The sequence below is a fragment of the Taudactylus pleione genome, unplaced genomic scaffold, assembly GCF_031769625.1.
Source record: "Taudactylus pleione unplaced genomic scaffold, aTauple2 ptg000070l, whole genome shotgun sequence".
In the NCBI taxonomy this organism is placed as follows: Eukaryota; Metazoa; Chordata; class Amphibia; order Anura; family Myobatrachidae; genus Taudactylus; species Taudactylus pleione.
The window spans coordinates 12,535,381-12,550,330 of NW_028284472.1; the positions used below are offsets into that span (position 1 = coordinate 12,535,381).

The 14,950-nt window shown below is 45.6% G+C and overlaps 1 protein-coding gene across 1 annotated transcript in view; it reads left to right on the forward strand.

The window, feature by feature from the left end:
* RUNX2 (RUNX family transcription factor 2) overlaps positions 1-14,950 on the forward strand; it is a 203,130-nt gene that overhangs the window by 127,727 nt on the left and 60,453 nt on the right. The window contains exons 3-4 of the mRNA XM_088467256.1: positions 1,859-2,015; positions 12,133-12,237. Of these exons, the coding sequence (XP_088323382.1) occupies positions 1,859-2,015; positions 12,133-12,237 (262 nt within the window). The remainder of the gene's footprint in view (positions 1-1,858; positions 2,016-12,132; positions 12,238-14,950) is intronic.

The window sequence follows — 14,950 nt, forward strand, 5'->3', positions numbered from 1 at the left end:
TACATATATATATACATACATGCACACACACTCTGGGGTCTATTTACTAAGCTGTGTTAGGAGATTATTATTATTATTATTATCGTTTATTTATATGGCGTCACAAGTGTTCCGCAGTGCCTTACAAGGTACATAACCAAAAAGTGACTTACAGTAAAATACAATACAATAAAGGATAAGGACATGGATAATATACATTGGTACATAGGTGGCCATAACACCCACATAAGCAGCAAAGCATTGGCACCAAGTGTTAGGTGTCCTGGTGGTGAGTAAGAAGTAGATGAACATATAGTAAGGAGAAGCACAAGAGGGTAGAGGGCCCTGCTCGCAAGAGCTTACATTCTCAAGGGGAGGGGCAGACAGATGGGCATGAAACAGATGGGGATGACATGGAGCAGGGAGCATGTAGTAGCAAGTTAGGATGAGAGCTGGAAAGCGTTGACGAAGTAGTGGGTCTTGAGAGCCCGTTTGAAGGATTGTAGAGAGGTGGAGAGTCTGATGGGGAGAGGGAGAGAGTTCCAGAGGTGGGGAGTGGCACGGGCAAAGTCTTGGAGGCGGGAGTGGGAGGAAGTTATCAGTTGGCATGAGAGGTGGCGTGCATTTGTTGAACGAAGAGGGCGGACAGGAAAGTGAAGGGAGATGAGATCAGAGATGTAAATGGGAGAGGAGTGTGTGAGGGCTTTGTAAGTGAGTGTGAGAACCTTGAATTGGGCTCTGAAGGGGAAGGGGAGCCAGTGGAGGGCTTGTAGGAGAGGGAAGGCAGATGTAGAGCATTTGGAGAGGAAGATAAGCCGTGTAGCAGCATTAAGGATAGACTGGAGAGGAGCAAGATGGGATTTGGCCAGATAGGAGAAGGTTACAGTAATCCAATCTTGAGATGACCAGTGAGTGTATTAAGGTCTTAGTAGCATGAAAGGGTCTGATCCTGGAAATATTTTCAAGATGGAAATGACATGACTGTGAGAGGTTCTGGATATGTGGTTTGAAGGAGAGGGATGAGGTCCAGGATAACTCCAAGACAGCGCGCTTTGGGGCTAGAGGAGATAGTTGTGCCATCAATTGATAAAGAAATAGTGGGAGGTGAGGTTATGTGGGAGGGTGGGAAGATGATCCTCTCAGTCTTAGACATATTAAGTTTAAGAAATCGCTGGGACATCCAGGAAGAGATAGCAGAGAGACAGTTGGAGATACGAGTGAGGAGAGAGGGAGAGACCAGGGGAGGAAAGGTAGATCTGAGTGTTGTCAGCATAGAGATGATAATGGAGGTCAAAAGAGCTGATGAGTTCACCTAGAGAGGATGTATAGAGGGAGAATAGGAGAGGTCCTAGAGCAGAACCTTGGGGAACACCTACTGTGAGAGGATGTGGGGGGGAAGATAGGCCATGAGAGGAGACAGAGAAGGATCGATCAGAAAGGTAGGAGGATAGCCAGGAGAAGGCAGTGTAACGTAGACCAAGGGAGTGAAGGATTTGCAACAGGAGAGGGTGGTCCACAGTGTCAAAAGCAGCAGAAAGGTCAAGGAGAATGAGTAGAGAGTAGTGGCCTTTGGATTTGGCAGCAAGGAGGTCGTTGCTGACAAAATGAGATAAAGTGAACGGTGATAAGGTACCAGACAATCAGCTCCTAATTGCCATCTCGCAGGCTGTGTTTCAAAAATTTATACTGTACATCCTCCAATGTCTACCATTATCTTCCAAGGTGTTTATATCATATGGTTCAGCTTCATGATGTAGAGGTAGTCCGATCTCCGGCCACTCTAAGTCCCAGCATGGCCTGCCAGCCTTTGCCAAAGCTTTTTAATACTGTTCTAAAGCTGCGTGAACTTAACCCTTTTTTCGCATTTTTTTTTCCGTAGGTGGTCGCCTTAGGGGAGGTGGCGGATGGATCTGTGGTCACAGTGATGGCCGGGAACGATGAAAATTACTCTGCGGAACTCAGGAATGCTTCTGCCGTCATGAAAAACCAAGTGGCGAGATTTAATGACCTAAGATTTGTGGGCAGGAGTGGAAGAGGTAGGCCCCCTGCTAACCCCTTATTCTGTTTTAAGGACATGTAGACAGCTACTCTGCGGGGATGATTAAATCCAGCACGATAAGGGGAACTTTTTGCTCCAGCAGAATTTAGCATTCCTTTCCTCTCCTAAAGTTCCACTTATCGTGTCTCATGTTTTACCCGATTCAACAGACTAACCTACTCACTGGTGATGCGCTGGGGTATAATAATTATCAGGACAGTGGGCCTGATTCAGAGCCGGACGCTCTGACAGAGTGCTCGCTCTGAATCAGGGCCGGCCTTCTGTTTTTTTAGAGCGGCCTCCTGGCCGCTTGTATAGCTGAGGGTGACCACCCACTGCTATAGCGAGCGGCCAGGAAGATGGCTTGCAACAAGACCATTGTGGTAGGGTCTCGTTGCCGCAAGCCCTAGAGTGCTTTCGGCTCTACCAGAGCCGAAAGCACTCCCACTGACATCACTTGTGATGTCATTGGGGCCGTCCCCAGACGGTAGGCGTTCCCATGGGAACGCCTCAGTCTGGCCAGCCACGCCCCGGCCCGCCCACCAAAGGGGGCGTGCTGTCACTCAACATCGACAGCACGCCCCCTTTGGTACGAGACCCGGAGCGACGGCTTGCCCGTCGCTATCCGGGTCTCGCGCATGCGCACGGCGGAGCCGGCTCCGTCATGCGCACTGGGCCACCACCGACCCGCTTGCGAGCGCTCAGCGCTCGCGAGCGGGTCTGAATCAGGCCTAGTGGTCATTACGCATATATATATATTTATATATATATATATATACACTCTAGTGTTAAGTGATAAAACAAATGTTATTACATGTGGCAAGAGATATAATGGGGGACCTCCACGGTGTTAATAGTGTAACCAGCCCAGTCTGAATGTCCTGGTGCGGGCTTCCACTGTTACAGGGGCACTGCAAGCAGACCGTCCCGGCATTTTAGGAACCATGATTGTTCAAAGTATGTTAAAACGTGGGCATACTGCATGTGAACTGCATATCAATATGTGAGGCACAAGCAGTGTCATTACACAAAAACATCAAAATAAATAAAAATGTACTATTTGGCTTGAACTATCTGTAAAAATAGGGCTCCTGCCTGAAATGAACTGTTGAAAGTCAGGAAACACACTGATGTTGTCATTTGACAAGTAGGTTGTGACCACAGAAAAAAACATATGTTGTGAATAACAGACCTTCAACAGCTGTAACCATGGAAACAACCAGTGGTTTGCAGTTTGCGTATGGGATGGAAAAAGGTGCTTTTCTAAGAAAAAAAAAACAAACTCTGCTGCTGATAAAATATTCCATTCTGAGAAAATATAACTTGTATAATCTTTCATCGTGTATTTTCTTGTGTCATTTCCCTACAAAGTACGGAGGCTGTGCTGATTAGCTCTGTTACTGGACATTGCAGGCCAGTCTCTTTTTCTAGCATGAGAGCAATTAAGGTGAACAAAACATGTGCAGGTTATTAAAATATTTCATACAGAATATCATGTTTGTTAGTATTATTATTATTATTATTATTATTATTATTATTATTATTATTATTATCATCATCATTATTATTATTATTATTATTATTATTATTATTATTATTATTTTTGTTTGTTATTATTATTTTATTTTTTTTTGTACAAAGTTACTCACTAGGAAGATTATTCATCACTTTCCTTCTCTTTCATGTGACTTCTAGGGATATATTTCTAGGGATATATTTACTAAATATCAATTTTACTATATTTACTGAATATCAATTTTAATCAATTTGAATTGAATTTTAATTGATTTAAAATAGATGAAAATTGATCAACATCGATGTTGTGTTTCAGGGGCTATATGACACATCTAATACTTAAAAACCAAATAAAAAATTGCCTGTTAGTAAGGGCTCTATTCAATATTTTAATTATCGGGCCCCGATGATTAACGTTCCTACTCGACGCGAGCGCCGGAGCAATTCATCATTGCTCCGGTGTGGAGACAGCTGATCTGAAAATCCTTTTGGAGCAGTGAGACAAGTGCGCATGCCTGACCTACAGGTCACGCATGTGCACAAGAGCCCCGACGTCCTGCGGAAGGAGCCGGACAGGGGCGGAGGGGTCCGAAAGAATACCTCTTCGCGACCCAGGACTCGGATAGCAGGAGCACTCGCTACTTTCATGCTACATTTACTGTATACATTGCCTTATGTTCCTCACTTCCTATTGTGCACTTCAGCCATGTCTCTAAATAATCAGTTAATCTATTTCATTTTTAATCCCTGGGAGGTGGATTATAGGTGTTTTCTGTATACAGTTATATGCAAATCAGTGAACTCAGTAGGACAACTAAAAACAACACACCCTAAAAACAAGGCAGCTCTGCTTGCTCATATGAAAACATGGCTGAAATGCACAGAGTGAAACTAGAAAGATATTGTAACCTGGTGTCTATGAACCAACAAATCAAAGTGAGTTGAAGGTGGAAAACCACTTTGTCATTTACCTCCACAAAGCCGCACAAACGCCTACAGCAGTAATACAGCATTTTTCATAACGGAAATGTCTGTGTTACCCTTTTACAGTGTTAAAATGGAAGTTATTTTTTCTGCATAGAATTTTATTTACTTACTTTTTTTTTTAATCTCTTGAACACTTGGAAATCACCAGTATACCTGTGACTACAAATCCCTTTGCTCAGTGCCATTTGAATCTATCATGGACAGATTTACAATGAGGTAGATGAGACTACAGCTCCAGGCCTCCACATAAAAATAGGCCCATCATCATGACAGCACAATGATACGTGGTCGTCCATAAATCATTCATTCATGTGCTGGGCTGCTGTAATGTAAGAGGGAGGGGGGAGAGGTGCCGGACCCCCACCCCCACCAGGCCCCTCCAGCATGCCCGGGTCCGGGTAATTAGTACCCGCTCCCCCCCTCCTCTCGGCACCCTCAGTTGCATCGCATCCCCCATAGAAACTTAGGCCCCCAACGAAGGCAAACACCAGCGCAATTTTTTGTTTTGTTTCAATGTGATACTAACGTAAAATTCACTGGTGTTTTCAGGGAATAAGACAGTATATGTAACCCTAAACCCTAAGTGTTGTCTATAAACTCTGGGCCTGATTCAGACCCGCTCGCGTGCGCATAGTGCTCGCAAGCGGGTCGATGGTTGGTCAGTGCGCACGCGCGGAGTGCACAATGTGCGTGCGCGAGCCCCGCAGCGAGTGAGAAGTTCACTCGCCCCGGGGCTCGCTACAAAACGGGGCAGCTGTCGATGTTGATCGACAGCTCACCCTGTTTTGTAGGCAGGGAGGGGGGGTGGCTGGACAAACGGAGGCGTCGCCGAAGGAACGCCTGCCGTTTGTGGGCGGCCCTACTGACATCATTCGTGATGTCAGTAGTAGACTTCCTGCTCTATTAGAGCAGGAAGTTCACCCGGTCTTGCGGAGCCGAGACCCTACCACAAGGGTCTCATCGCAAGCCCGATGGTAGCGATAATCGCGACCAACGCCAGGCCGCTTGCAAAAGCGAGCGCCCCTGAATCAGGCCCTCTATCCCTAGATGTCCTTCAACCTAACGAATGAGGACTTGTTTAAAGATACTAGGCCTGATTTTCCGCCCCAAGCCCTCCGTCCTCTAGCGCATTAAGACTTACCTGTAGCAGGTATTGTCTAACTTGCACTGGGCTGAGCAAAGTTAACACCTGATCAGTTGCTACACGCTAATCCCTGTGGCCTCTATCTGCTCCTTGCTATAATAACATAGTGTTGGAATAATGACATCATCATAGCTTTATTGTGACAGCAACAGTACTTTTGCACTTTATAGCAGTGTTAGGGGTCTATAGACTAAGCAGTGATAAGTGACAGAGTGAAAAGTGATAAGTCTGTGATAAGGTGCCAACCAATCAGCTCCCAACTGTCACCTCAACAAAGGGCACTCTCCATCTTACTATATCCACTCCAGGCTTTGGCTGGCTTCCCGAGGAGCAATTTTTAATATTTAAGAAGGAGGGAAAGGGGGCAGACGTAAGCGCTCGCAGGCTTTTCACGCATGGGAGATAAAGAAAGGCTCTTTTGATGGAGGCTAATTACGTCCAAACAGAACTGACCCCCCCCCACTCCCTTTGATTCTTATGATCTTAACGTAGGAAAACAGGGATTTTTTTTCCCTTCTCTTTGAAGCAGGCAGGAAGATTCTTCCCGTCTGATGGAGATATAGGCCCACACTTGCCTTCTTATATATCAGTGCACTTTTTATATAGCAGGCACAGAACATGCTAACTGAGCCACAGCTGGGAGCTGCAATCACTCCCAGGGGCCCCACCGACCTGTCTCCAATCCCTCTCTCCTGACAGCCGCTGCTAGGGCTCTGGGATGTTGGATGTATACTGGTTTAATAAACCACAGCAGACACGGTAATCAGCGCTATAGGTTTACCAAGTCTGCAATGTAAATTCTAATCTACATCGGAGAAATACCGTAACTGCTAATATTTCATTGCAGTGACTAAACTTTGTGCTGTGGTCTCCTTTCTAAAGGCTTATTTAATTGGTGATAAATTGTTAATGGGTTTTAAAATCTATAATGCCAGAAAGCAAGTGTCTGTCTATCTGTCTATCAATCGATCTATCTCTATCTATCTATCTATCTGTCGATCTATCGATCCATCGATTTCTCTGTCGATCTTGTGGGAGGCTACCAAGAACACTCTGTCAACTTTCAAAGTGCAAATTCAAAAATCCACAGAGTAGGAACCAAATATATAAGTGCGATTGTTCATACTGGCTGATATTGGGGAAGCCAGGCACTTGCCGATGCAAATCACATGATCAAGAGCCCGGTAGCCCACTTCACTTGAGAAGAGGCAGCTTGTGGGGGGGCTGCCTGCTCTCTTGGGAGTTCCAGGAGAGCCCCACCTTTCCCCCCCTGAAATCTGAGAGTCTCCCGTATAATATATAATAAATATGTGATTAGTGATTCTATGTTTTATATTAACGTTTACATAAAATATTTAAATTTTAGGTATTTTAAAATCTCATTGTTAAATCCTTAATTGTATTTGGTGGCATTGTCCGGTTTTGGCTGGCTTCTGGCGGAGTATCCGTGAGATCTCGGAGAGGAATACTGGTCCCCCGCTTCCCAACACGCCTGAGTTTTGGCTCTTTAACGTAATGTCCATTTCTCAGGACAAGAAATCTCTAATCCGGCACTTGATGAATGTGGCGTGAGCATCTATCCCCTGTTTCCGGAGGTCTCCTGTGCGACCTCCTATTTCCAGGTGGTTTCAGAGAATTGACCATTGCACGACTATGGAATACCTTACATCTTCCTCGCAGCTGACTTCCTCTGCCTTTACGAACACCTGGTTTGATTATTTGGAGTTTAAGGGGTCTTCAGAATATAATAACCACCTCATCTCTTCCCCTCCTATTTAACTTTCATAGGCATGGTGACAATTTCATCCCCCCCCCCTCCCTCCTTTTTCTTTTCCCATCCTTTCTTTTATATACTTTGCACTTTTGTTTCGTGTGGATTTGAGTAAGACTGAATAATGGTGACTGTATTATTTATTTATTTTTATTTTTATTATTCTTTATGTAAACATTTTTTCTTGTGAACTCCGTCTACTTTGTTGGTATACTGTATATGCCTTTTCTCAGTGTCTGTTACTGATTTTGGGCCTGATTCAGACCCACTCGCGAGCGGCTGTCCGCTCGCAAGTGGGTCGATGGTCTGTACTGCGCATGCGCACGACGGAGGGAGCTCCGTCGTGCGCATGCGCGAGACGCGACGAGCGAAGGACTTTCCTTCACTCGTAGTATCTGATCAAAGGGGGCGTGCTGTCGTTGTTGATTGACAGCACGCCCCCTTTGGTGGGCGTGCCGGGGGCGTGCCTGCCAGACGGAGGTGTTCCCAAGGGAACGCCTACCGTCAGAAGCCGGCCCCACTGACATCACTAGTGATGTCAGTGGGAGTGATTTTGGCTCTGATAGAGCCAAAATCACTCCTGGCCTTGCGGTTGAGAAACTAAACAGCAGGCTTCTGCTCGCAGTGGCGATGGTCGCAATGGTCAAGACCATCGCAACCATCATCCTGCACGCTCGTATATGCTGTGGGTGGTGACCCACAGCTATACGAGCGTCCAGGAGGACGCTCCATATTTATGGAGGTGGGCCCTGATTCAGAGCGAGCGCTCTGGTCAGAGCGTCCGGCTCTGAATCAGGGCCTTTGTTTTCAATAAAAATAGATTGCACAAAAAAGAAAAAAAGATTCCTTAATTTATCTTAACGGCCGTCAGTGGCAAAAGCGTTGAGTGCTGACGGCATGACTGCGGCGATGATTTATATACTCATAACCTGCTTAGAGATCAGTGTAGTGCGAGGTTTGCAATGGATACATAAACACGTCTATGGTTTAGTGGTGCTTCCATGGGTGCGGCCGCCAACAGTGCCCGCTAGGGAGAGCCCCCAACTGAGGCCCACATAAGGTATGACAGAGTAGTACCTGGTGATAGAGGACACTGCATAGCAGTATCATGTATCACAGAGCTTGGTAATAACAGAGAGTGCACAAGGGCGTTATATACCATATACCTCAGTATATATAAAAGTCAGCAGTGATGCAACAGAACAGTAACATCATCAGCACAGGGTGTGACAGACTAGTGCACTGCTCAGTACCATGCAGGACCAGCCAACATCTCACTGCAAAACATTGGGACGAAACTGACCACTCCACTTTAACATTAACGGAGACCTGATTCCCGTTTATAAGTGCCTAACCCCCCCCCCTCCCTTATTTGGACCCCAAATTTGCAGCTGTGCTATTAAAATTGGGACTGTGGGAGTTCTGAAAACGATGGGCCCAGTAGTGGTTTTAATCACAAGTAGATTTAATGCGACTTCCTTTAGATCTGACGCCGTGGCTCTGTGGGAACTGTAGTGCGGCCTGAGAGAGCTCTGTGGGCCTGATTCAGAGCCGCTCGCTATTTGCGGTCGTTCGTTCTAAAACAAGGGGTGGCTATTCAAATGAACCGTTCGCTAATTGCGGTCTGTTCACGCCTCTAAGTCTGAACGAGCAAGCAAAACTTGCGGTTGTAATTTTGAAAAATACGCCCCCCTGGCCGCTCGCATCCTACGTCATGTCCGCTATTTATTAGATTAATCGAGCACATTGAACAGCGTATGAACTGCTCGCTATTCTTGTGGCTGGTTTTTTCAACCGCTATTTTGCGAGCAGTTCGGGGTAAAAAAAAACCAAGTGACGTGGTCAATGACGCTGCTGTATTAATTATGCACTCCCTTAAAACGCCCGTTTTGACCTTTAAGCACGCCTTCGATCTAATTCCACACCCCCGTTTTCAAGCACCTTCCCCTGTTACCACCCACATACGCCTCCTTCTGTCACTCAAAATAGCAGGCATTCGCTATATATAGCGAACAAACGATTTTTGGCCGCACTGACTGGTTCGCGCATGCGTATTACAATCCGTACGCATGCGCAGATGTGCGAACATCGGTCAGAACGAACGAGCGGCCGCTTACGAGCGGCTCTGAATCAGGCCATGTGTCAGCCCAGCCGTGGCATCCTGGTAGTTATGGGTTCTTGTAACCAGGAACAGCAGCGTCTTCATACACATCAGATAGTCCTGGGACTCTTGGCTGTTTGTTGAGTCAGTGCTTCCCGCCCACACCTTCCTGTCTTAGATCAGTTTGCAGAAGTCTCTCTGTGACAGGAATAACCATATGTCTCAGAGATTGTAACTGTCAGTGAGTCTGGCCTGCAGTCAGTCACATGCAGCCAGGTGGTCATTGCTTGGCTGCTGAGTATCCCCAGCTCTATGTCAGGGTATTTCTCCCCAGCGTGCATAATGCAAGTAAATTAATACTATTTGTATGCTGCAGCCGGAATGCGAAAATGTCCTGGCAAACAGTAATGTAAAGTAAAGTAAGTTGTGACCTTTTTATCCAAGTGTAGGAAGGAAGGCTAGTAAAAGTTTGCCACCACGTATATTAAAAATAATAATTAGACACCCTGGCTGTCTAATGATTCGATTCGCTGGGCCACCACCAGCCCCCTTCCCACCAACTTAAAGCACCAATTCCCAGCAGCGTGACAGTGAACGGGCCATACCTCCCAAGCTCCTGTTCTGATAGGGACACAGCGGTCGCAATGGGGAATGCTGGACAGAGGGCCTGATTCAGAACCGGTCGCAAGCAATGAGCGCTCGCAACCGGGTCGATGGTGGCCCAGAGCGCATGCGCACGATGGAGCCGGCTTCGTCGTGTGCATGCGCGAGACCCGGATAGCGACGGGCAATCCGTCGCTCCGGGTCTTGTACCAAAGGGGGCGTGCTGTCGATGTTGAGTGACAGCACGCCCCCTTTGATGGGCGGGCCTGGGGAGTGGCTGCCCAGACGGAGGCGTTCCCATGTGAACACATCCGTTTGGGGGCGGCCCCACTGACATCAAGAGTGATGTCAGTGGTAGAGATTTCGGCTCTGTTAGAGACTAAATCTCTCTAGGGCTTGCGGCAACGAGACCCTACCACAAGGGTCTCGTCGCAAGCCCGATGGTCGCGATGGTCTTGACCATTGCAACCATCTTCCTGGCCGCTCGCTATAGCTGTGGGTGGTTACCCATAGCTATGCGAGCGGCCAGGAGGCCGTTCTAAAAAAAAAAATAGCCCAGCCCTGATTCAGAGCGAGCGCTCTGTCATAGCGTGTGGCTCTGAGTCAGGGCCAGAGCCCCCAAATCCGGGCTGTCCGGCCTAAACCAGGACATTTGGGAGGTATGACGTAATATTATCCAGCACAATTTATAGCTGTATCTGGTCAGCCTGAGCAGTATCTGATATCATGTACCTCATAGGTAGCTGTACTAAGCCTTGGAGATGGGGCAGATGTACTAAGCTCTGGAAAGTGATAAATTGGAGAGTGATAAACTACCAGCCACTCAGCTCCTAGCTGTCATGTGTTTGTGAAATGACAGTTAGGAGCTGATTGGTTGGTAGTTTATAATTTTCCAATTTATCACTTTCCAGAGCTTAGTACATCTGCCCTAAAGTGTAGAGGGATAAAGTACCAACCAATCTGCTCCTAACTGGCGTTTTTCAAACACAGCCTGTAACATGGCAGTTAGGAGCTGATTGGTTAGTACTTCATCTCTCCACTTTATCACTCTCTAAGGCTTAGTACATATAACCGGATCCTATTACTTCCCTCCTGTTTCCTATTTCTGCGCCCCTTCCCACCTGTTACCTTATTGGAATACAAACAAAATTAAAAAAAATATATATATACCGAGCTGGGAGTACTTCTTTGAAGGAGGTGCTGATGTTTCAGAAGAGTGGATCACAGACACTGGTTCTTATATATCCCCCAATTTAAAGGCGACTAAACCTGTAACACTAAACGATGCTACATTTTACATTTTTGTAAAGGGTAATTCCAATCCAAAAATGATTTAGCAAAATATAAAAATCACTATGTTGTGTCCTACAATATACTAGAATAACAATGACAGGTAGATTGTGCGTAACTGATGGTCCTTACCAACAAGCTATGGTTACAGATATTGTTAAAGAAGGTGATTTCTCTGAATGGCAGTCACAGTGTGTTTCTGAGCTATAGACAGGGAATTTCAGGCAGTAGTATTTCCAATACCATGAGTTTTTCCGTTAAGTGCTCAGCAAAGTGATTTTATATTTTTGTTTGAGTGGAGATACTACTGTATGTCAAAGTAACTCTATTCTATGGTGGAGATTTACTAAGCCTTGGAGAGCGTTAAAGTACCAACCAGTCAGCTCCTGTCACTTTACAGACTATGGGATAACTGCCATTTTACAGGCTTTATTTGAAAAATGACAGTTGGAGCTGATTGGCTGGTACTATATCTCTCAGCTTTTTTTCTCCTAGATTTGATACATCTCCCCCTGTGTTTGAAAAATGTCAGTTAGTAGCTGATTGGTCTGTACTTTATCTCTCTCCAAGGCTTAGGACATTTCCCCTAATATCATTATATATACAGCCATCTTGGATAGCGCGATTTGTAAGATCCTTGTAAGTTTGGCTCCGCTATATTAGAACCAGCTGTTTAACACCCACTTCTTCTTTCTTAATTACAGGAAAGAGCTTTACATTGACAATAACGGTATTTACTAACCCGCCTCAAGTCGCCACCTACCACAGAGCCATAAAAGTGACCGTGGATGGGCCGAGGGAACCGAGACGTAAGTACCACATTGATTTGCGCCACACAGTGATCCTCTTCACACAATGTCAGGAATATGGATGATGTCAACATTATCCACATAATCTTGCTCTAGAAACTTATTTACCTTGGCCAAAGGTCCAACTCATACTACAGTCAGTGCTGTGGTCAACCTGAAATTATATTGCATATGACGGTGTCAGAATAATGTTACCCATTTAATGTTACCATCAAATGTGGTTTGATGATGAATAAAAGTATGGCCCACGTAACTTATTCATATTCAGCACACACAGCACATTGTGGTACATAAATATATTGTTGATAATATAATAATGAATGTGTTACCACCTTTTGCCATTATTAGCTTTGACCACTCAGCAGGGACGTACGAGAACCACCTTTCAGCGGGCAGATGTTTGTTCCTGGATAATGGTGACATCACAGTCTTTCATACATAGCATATGACACGTCTTGTGCATGCCCTCTATAAAGGGGGCCTTTGCTCACAATTCTCCGTCATGTAATATATTGTGCATCGTTTTAGACCTTCAAACACATTTAAAGTAAGATATTAATATGTGACAGCTTATGTCTTTGGGCCTGATTCAGTGCCGCACGCTGTGCCGATATATGAGCGTAGTTGGCCGATGTTTTAAGTACTGCACATGCGCCCGAGTCTCACTGCCCATGCGTCCCGATTATTACCGCATGTAGACGCAGAACGAGTTTGGACGCAGGGAGTGTGTTTTTTTTTTAGTGGCCATTCCTGGGAGCTTATAGGGGGATGACTAAAGACGCAGAGCCGCTCACACAGGACGCATTTGGTCAGCCGAAGTTACTGCACCTGCCATGGGGCTGGTGCACGTTTAGATGGAGCGTCCGGTGGTGCACATAAAGATGCACCAAGACAGATTTCCACGGAGGCAAGTCGCTGCAATTGGGCCTTTTTGTTTTAAAGAAATGGGCTGTGGCAGTAGCATGAGGTGCAAATGGGGGCAAGAGACGTAGCTGCGGCCCTTAGTGAGCTATATAACAACTATACTATAAGCCATATTCAATTAGAGCGGATCTGCGATACTTTTTCACCTCCCAGACTTTTCACCTACATCGCGTCTTTTGTAGATGGAAAAGTATCGCGCTCGTGCCTGCTTTACCCCGTATTCAATATGGAAGTACACGAAAACGGGACCCGGCCAAACTTGAACAGGCGGAAAGTACTGTCAGATTTGGGGAAATCAGCCTGACACCCCCCAAAAGATGCTCCGAAATGGGGGTTAGCTATGGTTACCCCCCAATTTGGCTTGCTGAAGGTATTTGGTGTTTTTAAATGGGCTCAATAGCTGCTAAATAGCGTTTCTCTATACTTGATGCAGAAAAGTATTCAGGAGTATTTTTGCAGAAAATAACTTATCCCAGCAAATTTGGGGTACATGAAAATGGGGCTCAGCATATTTAAAAGTTGCTAAAGTTAAGTTGAAAAAAATCATGAAAAATCCACCTGCCGCAAGCACCTGCAATCAAAAAAACACCTGGGGCATACTTGGGGACCCCCCAGACTCAAGTTCGCTAGTTTTCAACTTTGTACCCCAACATTTTTTTTTTACGCCCCCAAATTCAAAGTCATTTTTTGGGGTGTTGTTAAGTGTTCTTTTTACAATCTTTTGACACAGTTTACCTTTGGGGCACTGTCTGAAGGCTGCAGGGGTTTTCCTGCAACGTTGCACCCCAAAACCCCAATTCTGCACTTTTTGTCCGCCTGCTATTCATAGGCGAAACTTTTTTGCCTATTACATTGCATTGACTTTCCACCTAGACGGAAAGGCTTCCAAATTGAATATGGAGTAAGATCCAAACACGCGAAAACGGCTTTTCGCTTCAAATTGAATACGGGTCTATGTGTGACAAAAGTAATGTTACCCCATCTCTTGCTTACAGGAACCGATAAAGGTGAAGCTTGTCAGTAACATGTCCCTCAGGGGTAATACAGAATACAGAGTCTTTGGGGTAAATTTACTAAAGTGAGAGTTTTTAGAAGGGAGTTTTAAAAGTGATGTTGCCCATAGCAACCAATCAGATTCTAGCTATTATCTTCTAGAAGGTGCTAGTTAAATGTTGAGTAGAATCTGATTGGTTGCTATGGGCAACATCACTTTTAAAACTCCCTTCTAAAAACTCTCACTTTAGTAATTTTACCCCTTTGTCTTCTATACTGTATCCATTGTCTTTATTGATTATTATGATCTTTTGTCAATAAGGCGCACGAGGCTTCTGTAGCGCGGTACGAGAGGATATAATTGACGACAGGAAAGTAAAGACTAATGCAGACAGCATCTAAATCTGCCTAGATACATGATTATAGGTTGTTGCTTGCTCCCGACTCACAAACTCATTGCTAACTTAATTTCATTGTATTTTCCTAAACCCTAAGGTGCATACGTTACACAGAGAGTACGCGCAAAGGGACGGGGGCGATCGGGACAGATGGTATCAAATATTGGGAATCAAAGGGATCAGCGTTCCTGGGTGACAACTGGGAGGTGGCCTGAAGTGAACGCAAACAAAGTCAGTCTCAGGGCGTATTATGGGAGTGTTGCTGGCGTGTCAGTGGTGGCGGCTGCGTTTACAGCCACAGCCATGTTCAGACGGCGAACCGGCACCTGCCATAGGGCCCGGCTGCAGCCGTCATCACTTGCACCCACCCCATCCTGGGTGAAAGATATCCATTGGAC